Source organism: Eptesicus fuscus, chromosome 6, assembly GCF_027574615.1.
Source record: "Eptesicus fuscus isolate TK198812 chromosome 6, DD_ASM_mEF_20220401, whole genome shotgun sequence".
NCBI lineage: Eukaryota > Metazoa > Chordata > Mammalia > Chiroptera > Vespertilionidae > Eptesicus > Eptesicus fuscus.
In genome coordinates this window covers 78,476,373-78,493,101 of record NC_072478.1, presented here as the reverse complement: position 1 = coordinate 78,493,101, position 16,729 = coordinate 78,476,373, and the positions used below count along the sequence as shown (strand labels likewise).

Genomic DNA, 16,729 nt, shown 5'->3' with positions numbered 1-16,729 from the left:
TTATGTGAAGGAACCTGAAATACTAATTCAAAAGAATATATGCACCCCTAATGTTCATTGCAGCGTTATTTACAATAAATATCCAAGATCTGGAAACAGCCCAAGTGTCCATCAGTAGATGAGTGGATAAAAAAGCTGTAGTACATTTATACAATGGCATACTACATGGCTATGAAAAAAGGAAACCTTACCCTTTGCAACAGTATGAATGGACCTGGAGATTATTGTGCTAAGTGAAATAAGCCAGTGGGGGTAGGTGCAGGTGGGCAAAGGGGGTGGGGGAGGAATGGAGTAGAAAGAGACTTTACTTTGGATGGTGAGCACATTGTACAGTGTGTAGATGATGTGTTACTGAACTGTACATTTGAAACCTGTATGGTTTTATTAACCAACGTCACCCTAAAAAAGAGAGATCATCTCTAAAATGCCCTCCTCAAATTTTAGACTCAGTTGTCAAAAACCTGTTGTTGGCAGGGTTTTGTTTTGTTTTTTTCCTTCCCTTCCCTAACCAGCACCAAATGAACTAAAAAACTGAAATATTTGAAGTAGCTACGGTGGACTAAAAGTTAGGCACATCTATAAACAAGACAATGTCGGGGACATATGGGGATATAGTGTCGGGTCTTTCCTAAAAGTTTTTTCTTTGTGAGAATGTATAAAGCTGGGGGCTCTGTACTCAGATGGAGGCAGGACCCCTCTGTGATGAACAGAGTGAGAGAAAATGCAGCCACAAAGTAGAAGGCAATGGAGGGAGGGAGGGCGGGCGGGGGAGGGGGAGAGGGGGAGAGAGAGAGGGGGGGGGGGGGACCTGACCTACTTCATTTCTTGCTGATGAGAACAGCAAATCACCAAAAATGTGGGTGCTTTCTCCCCCCAAACAACAAAATAAAGCCATTTTCAGGTTACTTCCTCCTCACCTAAAGTTTAATCTCCAATATTTGAAGTGACAGTCACTTGACTACTAAAAAGTTATTATTTTAGAACAGAATTTCCCATTTCCAAAAGTTAATTTTGGTCCAGGGGGACCTGGAAAATGGGGACAAAAACTCTTCTCTCCCCTCCAGAAAGGAACAATGAGAACTAGGAGCCAACTCCGAACTGTAGGTGGGGCCACTAAAGAGCAGCCCCTAGGGAAGCTGCACCCAGCAGAGGGGCCAGGGCTGCCTGAATGCAGGACTCTGGGCGTGAAGCACAAAAAACAGCCTGGAAAATCCTAACAGGCATTCCATCCTTGGACACATGTTGACAGTCGTGTCACAATAAGGAAACATACACTTTAATAACTGTTTGTCTATATGCTATAGCATATTAAATACCGCCTTAAACTCCTGGTGAATTAACTAACTAATCTAGTTTAGATCATTGGCTTTGCCTGGAGTCTGTATATCAAACAAGCCACAGACTGCAGAAGAGAATACCATAGGGCTAGAAACCCCTCACCCACCCACTCCCATGAGCCTGCATCAGAATGAAGAGAAAGGAGAGGGCTCCACTCAACTCACTCTTCCTCAAAGTAACAGCTACCTTGAAGGGGAGGGTCCTTGGAGCATGAAACACATGGACCAAGGCAGGCCACATGCAGCTCCCAAAAGTGTTTGGTTTACCCTCCTCAAAGAATTTCAAAATTTTAAAATTTGTTACCAGTCATTTAAAATTGAAACTTGACAGAAACATCTGAATTGCTGACTTCTCTTTAAAAATAATGAAAGCCCTGGCTGGTTTGGCTCAGTGGATAGAGCGTCAGCCTGCAGACTGAAGGGTCCCAGATTCAATTCTGGTCAAGGGCATGTACCTTGGTTTCGGGCACATCCCCAGTGGGGGGTGTGCAGGAGGCAGCTGATTGATGTTTCTCTTTCATCAATGTTTCTAACTCTCTATCCCTCTCCCTTCCTCTCTGAAATCAATAAAGATATATTTAAAAATAAAATAAAATAAAAATAAAAATAATGAAAGGACCTAGCAACACACAATTTATGCACATCGCCATTTTCATTAGGCTCTATCTACTAGACTCCTCATGTGATTTTTTCCCTGGGCTTTAAGATCATTTATATAAATATTCTTGGTAGGTGTGATCAGCGTATGTTACCATCTGTTTCAGCCGATATATGAAAGCATTATCACTTTTCAAACATTTAAAAACCAAATGGAGAACTAAAGACATTAAAAACAAATACTGATAGGGCAAAACGGCAAACTTAAGGAGAGAATGCCAAATCTTTAGAAACATGCTCTAAATTTATTTCATACAACTTGGTCACGCATTAACTTCTGGAGGTTATTCAATCCATTGTGCTTATTATTATCTGTACAGCTAGCAATCACTAGTAGATTCATCACTGGATTAAAGCTAAGGAATTGCCCACCACATAATGTGGATTCACAAACTGAGCCCATCACACTAATATTTAGATGAAGCAACTCTCATTGGGAAACTAGCCACATGGTTGAGAATGAAAGCAAATGCCCTACTAACCTGCATACCAGTTAGGATCTCAAATTAGTAACCACGTTTACTTATTTCAATCACCTACCTTGAGTGTCAGGAATTATTTATATGAACGAGTGTTGGACACAGTATATTTTAAAGTTGGTTGCAGACATAACACAGAAACTTCCTTCCTGTGACTTCTATTCCATTATTCCAGTTCCCTTGCTTATTCCCATTTATTCGTGGCCACTGCCATCTGGCAGGCCATTTAGAAAGAGGTAAATGTAAATCCTAAGTATGTCCATGAGCATTCTCTACCTGGAAAATTGGAGAGGCAATCTCTTCCATTGAAACAGCATTTACACTGCTTATTTTGCCTGGGAGTAGCAAGGAGTACCAGGCCACACAAATAGGATCCGTTCCCCTCAGGGGATACACTATTCTTCTATGTGCTTCAGAGTATTTCTCGCTTAACCTAATCCCATCACCAGTCTTTCAATATGCCATTATAAATGGAGAAAAGCTCTCAAGCTTATACTTCGGTAGCTGGCTTAATTACATCATTAATATCTGTATCATAAGGCTACTTTAGGACACTACAGAGTAAGGGTTCCAGCTCTTGAATCTTTCCCTCTCCTTCCCCAACACAGAAACACCCAAATACTGGGCATTAAGATGGAGGGCAGGTGGGTAGCTATTATACTTTTAGGCTTGTGGGGTGACCATCATGATTACAGGACTGCCAGATGTTGCAGGTAGCCCTTTGTTCAAGAAGGGTATAGACTGAATAGTGTGGTCACTACACACCCCCTATTTGCAAGCAGTGGAGGATCCATTTTTATTTATTTATTTTTCAGATGTTTTCATTGCTTTTTTTAGAGAGAGAGGAGGGGAGAAGGAGAGGGAGAAACATCGATATGAGAGCAGAACATCGATTGGCTGCCTCCTACACACCTCCTACAGGGGATCAAACCTGCAACCCAGGCATGTGCCCTGACCAGGAATTGAGCCTGAGACCTCTCAATGCACAGGACCATGCCCAACCGAGTCACACCCCGAGTCCAGGGTACTATGCATTTTTAATGAAGGGCAAGAGGATAGAACATGTGATGCCCTGAGGAAATGTCAATTGAAGTTAAACAAATTTCTCCAAGATTTGCAGACTCTGAATCAGAGTTTTGTCTCTAAGACTTCTATCTAAACTCCTAAAAACAAAACCAACAAAATAAACCTCATCTCCACTCTAACCGAAATCCAATTTGTTGTACCTTACGCATTGCTGGTCATACTTTACCTGAGGACAGAGGGCTTCTAGCTGGCTCGCAGACATTCGAACAAGCTTTACACCTTCTTCATTGTTTGAAATAGAGCAGGCCAAGTTGGCGACCTAGAAGAAGGAACACATAAAAAGATCTCTGAAGATTTTTCTCTTGGACTGCAAAGAAAAACAAACATACACTTACCCTCACCCCTGACCTTTACAGCTTATAAGGACACGTTTGGTTTTTTTCTAGCTCTGTGCTGAGGAAATTATGGATTCATAACGAAGGTCACATTGTAAGCTGGTGGCCGAACCTTGAAACATCCCACGGCCTGTAACTCACAGGCTTTACATCGGCTCTAACCTGCCTAACCAGTAACTTCAGACAGAGAGAGGTTCTCCTAGTGAGGGCAACAACGTGAGAAAAGCTACAGCATCAAGGGCATCAGAAAAGAATTGTTGATATACTCAAATAAAAATGTACTTTGCAGCTGTTATTGAAGTAAGGAAATAGAAATACTAAGTTATTATTCTCATTTGACATGTGAATGGATGCTTTTCATTTGAACACAAGGTTATTTTTCAAATAAAAAAAATAGCATTAAGAAAACATCAAGGCCATCCTCATCAGAAAAGGAAGAAGAAACAGGGATGATGTCCTATCGTTAAGAACAAAACTGTCCTCCACCTGGGTTCTCAAAAGCACTGACAGCTGGACTCTTTCCTGAACAATGCTATTTCACTTGAACTAAAATCTTTACCTTCCCATCCAACTCTCAATGACAGTGCTCATGCCAGTCTTTCCAAGTTGTGTCATACTTCCTCTGCCGTAGCTCTGGCTATGCTGCGAATGTTGCTCTGTAGTGACTGCTAGGGCTGTGATCACCTATCCATGTTCCTAAATGAACAGGCTTGCCAATTCCATTAGTAACACGGAGACCAAATGAATACATGGTGCTGAGACACATCCTTCCCCTAGTTGCAAACTGAATTATGAATGGCAGCTGAATATCAGAGGTACTTTCCAGGAACTTAAATGCCATAGTAAACAAGGGCAGTGACAATAACCTTTGATTTTTTTCACTCCTCTACCCAACTTAAGCACACTAAGGCACAAGAAAAATTATATACTATTATGGCTGTTGTTTGCTATGTTTCAGTTGGGGATTATCAGTTTTCTGTAAGACTGCTAACTAGCAGAATCCTGCAATGCTAATCACAAGGAGAAACAAAAGAATGAACATGCATTTAAAATAAAAGGTAAGGAAATAGAAAATTAAATCAGGTCTTTAATGTTTAGTGGCCTTCAAAATCACATAAGGAAGTAACAGATATACTCCCTGAAGACTACAATTCTACTTTCTGGTGTCAACTGGACCTGAGCCAAAAGACACTTGGCTCTTCATGATGACAATTTATAGAGCTGATTGTAGGTTCCTATTTGTTTTGAAATTACTACAAAATACGACCTAAGCTAAATTTTGTAAACTTTTAAAAAACATTACCCCTCAATTATACATTTTATGATGCTATAATGAAGGAGAAAGCTTAAATTAGATGAGTTCATGAGTCTACAACTTCTACTGTCATAAGAAAGAATTTTGAAAACAAATGTAAAATGTGAGGGTGACACTAAACTAGCAGTTTGGAACTAACAGAGGCCCCTGTGAGGTGAGCGTACTAATGCCCAGCACGCCGTCCCACGCCCACCATTGAAGAGGCCAGCCAAATGTTAGCTGCAGGAAGGCCTGTCACTGTGATTCTGCCTTCCATGCTCTAGTCCAGTGATGGCGAACCTATGATACGCGTGTCAGCACTGACACGCGTAGCCATTTCTGATGACACATGGCCACTGAGGCGTCCGCATGCCGAGGATGAAACATTTGCTGCTACTGAGGATGAAACATTTGCGAAATAAAGTTTTTTCCTCAAAGTGACACACTACCCGAGTTATGCTCAGTTTTTTGGCGAAGTTTGACACACCAAGCTCAAAAGGTTGCCCATCACTGCTCTAGTCTCTACTCATACACTCTACTTTAAATTTATGTCCTCTCTATTGTATGAATCTGACAAAACTAGAAAAACATATTTAAATTAAGAAGCAAAAAGATTATAAAAAGTGTTTTCTACTATAGATCAGACACAGGAGTGTGTGTGGCTGAGGGTGAAATGGCTGACTTCTATAAAGCATCTTTCCTGATATAAATTCCAACAAAACAAAGGTTATGGAAGACTTGCTCTTTATTTTAAAACATTGTTTAAAAACATTTCTAATGTACTGCTGAAGCAGTAATGTTCAGCAAGAGCACACTGCCTGTTTCAGGAAGCCACCCTGCCTAACCTGGGAGGAGGCAGCAGGCGCCTGTCACTGACAGTCTTCTCCAGATGGATGCTCAATTCACTCCCCAGGGACAGGCTACTCACTTCTAACAATGACAAATGTGCAAATGCAGTATCTCAACCATGGCTCTCTGAGAGGCTAACCTCATATACTAGTGCCAGGCTACAGTGAAAGCTGGGGGTGAGGGGAGGGGCTTCCTAAAAGCCTCCGTCTGGGGCTCTAGGAATCTGGGATGGCAGCTAATACTGTGACAGTGTGAATTAAAAACACTCAGAGCAGCTAACTCCCAGGGAACCTGACAGAACAAGAGACTTAGTAATGAGCAGTATCTCTACATTTGTTCTGGGAATAAATTATTATATCTTTGCTATCACAGTAACTTGAGGTATTAACAATTTAAATGTCTTTGATTCCTGCTAATCCAAGAGGTAGACCGAGACTGACACAATGACTACTAGCTTTGAAATCATGAAGGCCTCTTCCCACTCCCCCCAACTGATTTTAGAGAGAGAGGAAGGTTGAGCGAAAGGGGAGGGAGAGAGCAACATTGATTTGTTGTTCCACTTATTTATGCATTCATTGGTTGTTTCTTGTATGAGCCCTGTCCAGGGATTGAACCCCAACCTTGACATAAACGGGATGACGCTCTAATCAACTGAGCTACCTGGCCAGGGCATGAAGGCCTCTTTTGCACTGTTTCTGCCTAACCCATGTAAGTCTGGATCTTGTTAAAGAGCAGGACATTTCAGAAAACTTGCAACCTCTGATAAAAAAACAGCCCTGGGTTTTGCTGGTTTCAGGAGTAGCCCAGTAACAATCTATGCTGTGAAGGAGAGTGTCACAGCAAGGCTGTGTCAGATCAACAAATATGACAATTTTTACAGGACAGAAAAACAACTTTTCAGACATTTAGAAAAGCTCTACCTTTACTTCACACTTGATTTTCTTTACTTAAATAAAATGTATGAAACGAAGTTTGTAGTAGTAAAATGTACCATTATGACTACTTCCCTCTATTGTACATGTACTGATGACTTTAAATAAAGTGCAGATTTGTTCAAGTCACATACAGTTCTTCCCACTGCCCTCAGTAACTGCTCATGGCTTTACATTGAGATGAAATGTGACACTGCCCCTTACTCTGGAACCTCTGCAGGAAGAAAAGATTTTTTTTGTTCTTGGTGGTAAATTAATGACCTACTCTAACATCTCATCCATTCTGTGGCATTAAACAAGTAGAAAACTGTGGAAAAGGAAGCTTTAAAGTCTAAGTAGTAACATCACGACCTAAGAGGCCATAAGCTCAAAACCTGCATCACTTGCCATTGGCTGCAGGTCAAGCTACCACCTTAGTTTTTGTCTTTAAAATGATTGAGTCTGAACTCTCAAAAAATCCAAAATAATAACTCACCTTTTCCAAACTTGTCATATATCTGAGAAGTCCCAACTGCATGTCATATAAATTTCAAAACCACTCAAGAAATTTCTAGCAATTACTCCCCAACCCACAGGGAACATGATGATGGAACAGAGGTCAAACCTAAATATTCCCAATTTCCAGGAAAGGGTGCTGGCTACCTCATTAGGAGAAACAAGGTATGTTACCAAAAAAACCAAGTATGCATGGGTGATAGAAAAGTTCCACACTGGATTGTGGTGAAGGTTCCATCGTACTGTAAATTTAGTAAAAAATCACTGAATTGTATACTTAAAATGGGTAAGATTTATGTTACATAAATTGTATCTCAATAATGCTGTTTTTTGTTTTTATTTTTTAATGCAGGTCTAAGCAGGTAAGTGATTAAGGTAAACTGCCAGAGTCTAGAAATGAGAAAGGAGAAATTCAGAGAGGTAAGCAAGCACTGAAAACAGTGTTCACTTGGAGTAGGGTAGGTGGAAATGAAGTACAAACTATTCTGTGATCAGAACTTTTTTTGTCTGTTTTTTTAAAATATATTTTTATTGATTTCAGAGTGGAAGGGAAAGAGAGAGGTAGAAACATCAATGATGAGAGAGAATCATTAATTGGCTGCCTCCTGCACGCCCCCCACAGGGGTATAAGTATAGAAATTACATTATTTACTTGGCCCAAAAAACTTTTAGGCTTAGGAGGTCATGTGTTAGTAGTATCCCTAAACAACTGGCAGAAGCAAATATAAATGGAAATTTTCTCGGATGAAAGGTGATCTAATCCCAGGCCTCAAAGAATTCCCATATACAAAATGCCAGGATGTGAAGTCACAATAAAAATGCAGAAAGTACACAAGGAAATAAGCTATCTGGGGCTAGAGTAAGCAAAAGAACTGAGTAATCAAATCCACAATAACTGCAGATACTCAAATGATCAAAAATGGAATATTAAAAAAAAGTTTCTTATGTTAATAGAACTTAAAAAAAAAAAGTAACCAAAGTAGAGACAAGGAAAAAACACACTCAAAACGACTACGCAGATCTGAGCCCTGGCCTGTGTTGCTCAGTTGGTTAGAGCATCATCCCATGCATGGGATGGATCTCGGGTAGGATTCCCAGGCAGAGCACAAATCTAGGTGATGGTTTGATCCCCAGGCGGGGTGTAAACGGGAAGCATTTGATGTTTCTCTTAATGTTTTTCTCTCCCACTCCCTTCTTCCTTCCTCTCTCTAGAATCAATGAAAAACATATCCTCAGGTGAGGATTTTTTTTTAAATTACTAATGAGGATTAAAAAAAAAAAAAGACTAGGCGGATTTGAGAAAGATCAAAATTCAATTTCACGTGAAAAGTTATAACATCTGGCACTACCAGAAATTTAAAATAATCTTGACTAAACACTGCTGAAAGAAGAATTACTAACCTGTAAAGTCAAACTTAAGAATTATTTAAAAAAACAACAACACACACACAACAAAAATAGAAATCTTTATAATATGGAAGTCATAAAAGAAATTGAGACATGCAAGATAAACTGAGAAGGACTACTATTCAACTATGAGTAATTTCAGAAGGAAAGACAGAAAAAAAAAATGGAACAGAGGCAATACTTAAATTTTTCAAAGTGAATGAAATTTAAATTTTAGATTTGGGAAGACAAATTCTAAGCAGGATAAATAAAAGAAATCTAGTCCTGGTCAGTTTGGCTTGGTGGTTAAGAGGGTCTAAGTTCAATTCCGGTCAAGGCATGTACCATGCCCCAGGGCATGTGCAGGAGGCAACCTACTGATATGTCTCTCTCACTTCGATGTTTCTCTCTTTCTCTGACCCAACTCCCTTCCTCCCACTATCTCTAAAAATCAATGGAAAAAATATCCCTGAGGATTAACCACCCCCCAAAAAAAGGTCCATACCCTGACCCACTGCAATGAAGCTTTAGATTTAGAACAAGAAGATTGTTGTCTAAACAACAAGATTTTTTAAAATAAATATATTTTTATTGATTTAAGAGAGGGGGAGAGAGATAGAAAGATCAATGATGAGAGAGAATCCTTGATTGGCTGCCTCCTGCATGCCCCCCACTTGGGATCTAGCCTCCACCCGCACGTGGAATGGAACCTGGGACCTTTCAGTCTGCACGTTGACGCTCTATCCACTGAGCCAAATTGTCTAGGGCAAGACAAGATTTTTATACAGCCAGAAAGTAAATACAAATTATGACTGATGACTTTTCAACAGCAACCATGGAAGCCAGAGATAAAGAATATCTTCAGCCCGAGCCAGTTTGGCTCAGTGGATAGAGTATCAGCCTACAGACTGAAGGGTCCTGGGTTCGATTCCTGGTCAGGACACATGCCCAGGTTGCAGGCTCAATCCCCAGTAGGGGGTGTGCAGGAGGCAGCCAATCCATGATTTTCTCTTATCATCACTGATGTTTCTCTCTCTCCCTTCCTCTCTGAAATCAATAAAAATATATTTAAAAAGAAAATATATTTAAAAAGAAAATTCTATATTCCCTTATAGAATTAGAGCACAATAAAGACATTAAGTCAAAACTAAAACAAAAAGACCATTTACTCCAGACATATCTTCCTCCCTCCCACTAAAGGAGTTTCTAATGACTATGCTTCAGGAAGAAGGGAAGTAATCCCAGAAGGGAGGTTTAATATGCAAGAAGAAATGGGAAGCAATGAAAATATGATATAAGATAATATTTATGCAAACTTGAAAAAAACAAATAAAGCAATACCAATAGTAACTAACTCAGGGGGCTACAATTTAAGAGAATCAAAATACTGGACAATATTTAAGTTGGAGAATAGAGTTAAAACATTCTAAGACAGCGGTTGCCAATCTTTTGGACCTTACAGACCACCAGTGGTCTGCGGACCACTGGTTGGCAACCGCTGTTCTAAGAGACTTATATTGTTTCAAGAGAAAAAGATACTGATTAACTTTAACCTCTGAGTTAAACATGCTTGCTAAAATAGCCAGTTACCACTAATGAAACAGAGGGTATATGATTTCCAAACAAGAGTGTGGGGGGGGTGGAGGGGGGAGACGCAGGGCGGGGGGGGGGGGGGGGGGGGAGAGAGACAGGAAATGGGAAGGCTCAATCAATCCAAAAACGTAAGGAGAAAGGAAGATAGAAACAGAGAAATAAGAAGGAGAGAACAGCCCTGGCTGGTTTGGCCCAGTGGATGGAGCGTTGGGCTGTGGACTGAGGGGTCCCAGGTTCGATTCCAGTGGAGGGCACATGCCCAGGTTGTGGGCTCAATCCCCAGTGGGGGGCATGCAGGAAGCAGCCGATCAATGATTCTCTCTCATCATTGGTGTTTCTTTCCCTCTCCCTCTCTCTCTCTCTCTCTCTCTCTCTCTCTCTCTCTCTCTCTCCCTCCCTCCCTCCCTCTCCCTTCTTCTGAAATAAATTTTTAAAAAAATTATAAAAAACAAAAACAAAAAGGAGAGAACAAAATGCAATGGTAAAATGAATCCACATGTCATAATAATGAATGTATATGTACTAAACTCTAACAGAAAAGAAAAATCCTGCTAAGCTGAATAATAACTAAGCATATGCTCTTTACAAGGTACATTTAAAATGTAACAAAACAAAGATTGAAGTTTATTTTTAAAAAGGAGAAAGCAATGCTGGGATGATCAGGAGAAAGACTCAAAGCCCTCTGTCCTCCCAATATTGTCATTGGGAGGCTGAAGGCCATATGCTGGTTAGCCCCTCACCAGATCACAGCTGTCTGGATCTCAACTCAGTAGCAATGGAATGTTATGATCTTGCCTTTTTAGAAGAAACTTACAAGAAAGTCATGTGGAATCTGTCACTATATGTTAAAATGTTGAGGACCACCCCCCCCCACCTACTTAATCATTAACCGTCCCTTATAGAAAAACCCTATGTAAGGATTCATTTTTTTAAATGTTTTTATTGATTTTTTTTTTTTGAGAGAGAGAGAGAGAGAGGAAGGGAGAGGGATAGAGGGATAGAAACATTGATGAGAGAGAAGTGTCATCGATCGGCTGCCTCTTACATGCCCCCTGCTGGGGATGGAGCCTGCAACCCAGGTATATACCCTGACTGGGAACCAGTGACCTCTTGGTTCCTAGGTTGACAGACACTCAATTGCTGAGCCAAGCCAACCAGGCTGTAAGGATTCTTTTTACATTTTATTTTTAGTATAGGGTTATTTTCCCTGGGGAAGAAAAGGGGGGATGGACATCCTTCCTCCATTTTAAAGACAAGGACTACACAATTAACTGTTTCATCCTTTTCTCCCTGCTACCAGGAAGTGCAGTGCCAAATCCAAACTCAAGAATGGCAATTATCCTACCTAATAATAGATAAATATGCAAATTGACCATACCTCCAACACACCCACAAGCCACACCCACCATCCAATCAGAGCGAGTATGCAAATTAACCCAACCAAGATGGCTACAGCCACAGAGAGCAAGGTTTCCTAGGTAACAGAGGAAGCCAAGCTTTCCGCCTGCCCTTGCCAGGCCTAAGCCTCCACTCAAGCTACAAAGTTTCAATTATAGAAGGTAAACAAATTCAAACAGAAATGGCGGCAGAATGGAGCTTGAGAGAGCAGGCCAGGGTTGCTCCCGGCAACAGGGGAAGCAAAGCTTTCCTCACACCCTGGCCGGGCCCACCCACTTAAGGCAACAAAGTTTCAATTATAACCACAACACAAATGGCTGCCAGCTGCGGAGGGAGCCCCAGGCTTGGCTCCGCTCCAGGCTACAAAGTTTCAATTGTAGAAGGAAAATAAATTCCAGATACCAGGGCCTCCGTTTGGGTTGCCAGGGGGCGTGGCCGGCCTGCAAACCACCACAGGCCCCTCGCTCAGGCCGCCCCACGCCCCAAGGGAACCCCACCCTGATCAGGGACACCCTTCAGGGCAAACCAGCTGGCCCCCACCCTGTACGAGGCCTCTACCCTATCTAATAAAAGAGTAATATGCAGATTGATCATCACTGCAACACACAATATAGCTGCCCCCATGTGGACACAAGATGGCCACCATAAGATGGCCAGCAGGAGAGGGCAGTTGGGAGGCACCCGGCCTGCAAGGGAGGGCAGTTGAGAAGGACCAGGCCTGCAAGGGAGGGCAGTTGAGAGGGACCAGGCCTGCAAGGGAGGGCAGTTGGAGGTGATCAACCCTGCAGGAGAGGGTAGTTAGGAGTGACCAGGCCAGCAGAGGAGGGAAGTTGGGGGCAAACAGGCTGGCAGCAGAGTGGTTAGGGGGTGATCAGGCTGGCAGGCAGAAGCGGTTAGGGGCAATCAGGAAGGCAGGGAGGCAAGCAGTTGGGAGCCAGCAGTCCTGGATTGTGAGAGGGATGTCCCAGATTGGAAAGAGTACAGGCTGGGCTGAAAGACAACCCCCCTCCATGCACGAATTTTGTGCACCGGGCCTCTAGTAGATCATAATTATCTATTACTCTTTTCCTAGGGTCTGGCTTTCTGCATATACCTTATTTTAAATGGTTTTATTCTAAATAAGCTAGTCAAATCTAATTTTAGGGAGAGGTAAGATATAACTGTTAAGTATCTCTAGCAACAGGATTAGGAGTAGTGAATTTACTAAAACATTATAAGCTATTTTAAACAACTTGGCTATTTTGTATTTTTAAAAGACTTTCGTTTGTAAACCACCACCCATTGTAATCAGTTCCATTTATGTGGCATCATATATACCCCTTTAAAAGTTCCCTATTTATATCTAACTACCTGAATTATCTATTTGTAAAGGTAGAATGGGGTGCCTATCTAAATATCAGTCCATCTGGTCTACTGATGAGGAAATAGGAGGCCTATACTCTTTCCTGAAGCAGGGCCAAGGTTGGGCAGAGTGCTTCCTTAACCATCCTTATCAATGGTCAAGAGAAAAGAATCCTGATGCTCCTGAGAACAATGTTCACCCACTGCCTTCACTTGACTGTCCCAAAGTTTGACTGGGTGATTAAGTTCAGCCAAAAATGCCTGTTAGGGAATAAGGTGCTAAAATAGTACATGCAAGACACTTTTGTCTCATACATTAATCTGAACTTACAGACCTTTGAAAATGTGAGAAGACCACTCTCAATATGCTTAGAAAATTATTCTGGAATCCAAGGTCAGCATTCCCTCCCAAGAACACCTCACTGCTTTCATGCAAATGTCCTCTAGTCCTAAAAAGTTGAAGCTTCATTTAATTTGCTATTTGCAAGAATTTCATCTTATAGTATTATTCAGAGGCAATGAGAAAATACCCAAGATGTCACAGATAGATGGTATAAAGTCAGTGTTTAATTCAAATGCTCCTTCCAGAGTCTTCTTCAAGGCCACGTTACTACACACTATCAGCATACCACAGAATAAAAGTTAAAATGCAGATCATTCAATTTGCAGTTCAAACACATTTCAAGCCAATAAAGCCATATCCTATGAAGTCCTGGATAATGGGAAATACTTGGAAGGTAGAAGGGGAGCCCCACAAGTAATGATAATCCAGCTCAACAGCATACCAGTTACATTTACATTTTGTTTCTTAACTCAAGGCAATGAACAAGATATCATCTTACTGTAGCAAGTTCATTATAATAAGGGGCCCATTTTAATACAATGTCTGGGGCTAAAGGGAAAGGGATACTAAATGATACATAGTTTTTACAGGCAAGATTTCATGAATGGCGTTTTTTTCTATTTAACTCTGAATTTGTGAAAGTATAAAGGGGCTCAGAAGAGAACAAAATTAAAGGGGAAAATGAATTGATCTTTAGCTACTAAGCTGCTTACAAAGGTGGTGGGCAAAGAATGAAGCAAGTAAAAAGAATGTATGGGTGTTAAATTATTGACAAAAAGGTATTATTTCTGACAGAAAAGAAATGTTTCACCTCAATACACTTTAAATTGAAGAACAACTTAAAGAAATCATTAACTTAATGTGAGAAAGAGTCAAATATAAAAGGTAGTTATTGCTTCCTGAAGTATAGCCATGCCCTTGTATAAACAAACTAGAGGCCCGATGCCCTCACAGCTTCAGCTGGCCCTCGAAGCCCTGGCTTTGTCTGGAAGATCATCTGGCTGTTCGGTCTAATTAGCATATTAGCTCTTTATTGTATAGGATGAAAGCAAAGACCTCAGTGCTGGAAACAGAAGAAAATGGTGAAGAGAAGTGTTACCCAGCTCACCAACACTGACCCTCAGCTCCTACTCCCCTACTTACTGGCCTTGGACAGCACAACCTCTACACACCCTTCACATAAGAAAGGAGGCTTCAATACCTTCAATATGTAGGGAGGTACTGGATTTCACTGACAACTGTGCTGTGAGTGAGTCAGAGGTCCTAGCCAGACTTTGGGAAAATAAGTTCAGAGCAACCTCACAGCAAACACTGTTACTTGCTTTTTCAAGTAAAATCACAAAAGTCATTTAATAAGGATCCAATAGGCAGCCAGCAGCACACAGCCTTCAGAACAACTGTTTGCACATAGAGGGACTGGAGAAATTCGCTCTGTTCATACGTAAAACCTCAAGAGTCAGTATGTGGCTTTATTCTTGAAACTAAGCCTGTATTTCCATAATGTGATATACAAAGAAGACACCATTAAAGGTTTCCCTTTCTAAGTGGGTGTTATCCTTAATACTACTCAAAAACTATTAATACATTTGAAGCAACTTTACATGGCACCCCAAATTAAAGCATAACCTTTTTATACTATTTTATCTGGTCAAAGGGGAAAGTATTTCTATTAAAGCAATAAAGAAGACTTCCACAAACCAAATTAGCAAGTGGCAACACATCTGCTCCAATTTTATTTTGGTCACGTATTAAAATGCTGCTTAAATAACAGCTTTTGCTCAGCTTCCTTTCAAATGCTGATAAAATGGATATAATCTCAGCACCATTTATGCTACATTATAAAAAACATATACACTATATACATTTATTTTGATTGTCACTCTCTCTTTAGTATAAGGTAATCTTATGCTTATTACATTTGAGAACCAGTAGATTCATTCCTCTAATTGCTATTGAGCACCTACTATGTTCCAGGCACTGTTCTAGGCCCATGTTCTCAAAGAACTTGCATTCTATTAGAGGATGGTGTCAGAATAGAGAAGAAAAAAATGAAACAAACCCAATAATTTCATAGTGAAAAGTGTTATGAGGGATATATATCAGGTGGCAGGGTGAAAAAAAATGGCAGAGGGTGGTATGGAGGGAATGAGGGATCCACAAAAACCTCTCTGCAGAGATAACATTTGGGCAGAGACGTGTATGATGAGAAGTGGACAGAGCATTCCAGGCAGAGGGCCCAGGGAGTGAAGAAGATATGAGGTGGTGACATGTCTGGGTATGGTATGGTTGAAGAGAAAGAAGTAATAGTAGTCTAGCATGGGGGGACTAAAAGGTAAGGGAGACACAGGACAATAGGCAGTTGGAAAGGCAGTCAGGGTACCTTATGGACCATAATTAAGAATCTGAATTTTAGGATTTTATCCCAATTTTGTCTAAAAGCCATGAAGGGTGATGGTGGAGAGGGTAATATTGATGGGTCCTGAAACAAAGGCATGACATAATGTGATTTAAAGGTATCAGATTATGAGAGAGAGAGAGAGAGAAAGAGAGAGAGAGAGAGAGAGAGAGAGAGAGAGAGAGAGAGAGAGACAGAGAGAGACAGAGACAGAGAGAGACTAGAGAGGGGCAAGAGTGCAAACAATAGAATCTATTAGGAGGCTGTTGCAGAAGTCCAGTGAGAGATGATGGCTTGGACTAGGGAGGTGACCATGGAAATAAAGGATATGGAGACTTGTGAATTAAATATGGACCATGAAAAATAAATAGGGGGAAAGAAGAATCAAGGATAACTCCTAGACTTTTGGCTTGAACAACTAGGTGGGGCAATGGCAAATAAAAAGTAAAAGAATATTTCTCAGACTGCTATATGTAATAGTAAAAGATTAAAACAACCTAAATAACCTAGATGCCTCATGATAGGGGACTGGTTACATAAATGGACTAATAAATGTAAGCAATCATTATAAATGCTGTAAATGAGTACTTCATAACGCAATGAAATGGATATGATAAACAAGGCAAAAACACATTACATTATAAAACATTGATACCACTGGCTTCAAATACAACAACAAATCAGTATATCAATTTTGTAAAGACTTTTCTAAAAGACCAACCCACATATAGATAAAAGGAGTATGAATCTACTCCAAAATGTTACCCCTTCTTATTTTCCAAATTTTCTAAAATGAACTTGTATTTTTT

The 16,729-nt window shown here is 40.7% G+C and overlaps 1 protein-coding gene across 2 annotated transcripts in view; it reads right to left on the bottom strand.

The window, feature by feature from the left end:
• CTNNA1 (catenin alpha 1) overlaps positions 1 to 16,729 on the bottom strand; it is a 202,031-nt gene that overhangs the window by 21,727 nt on the left and 163,575 nt on the right. For both annotated transcript variants that reach the window (XM_054717899.1, XM_008141738.3), the window contains exon 10: positions 3,726 to 3,818. In XM_054717899.1, coding sequence (XP_054573874.1) covers positions 3,726 to 3,818 — 93 coding nt within the window. The remainder of the gene's footprint in view (positions 1 to 3,725; positions 3,819 to 16,729) is intronic.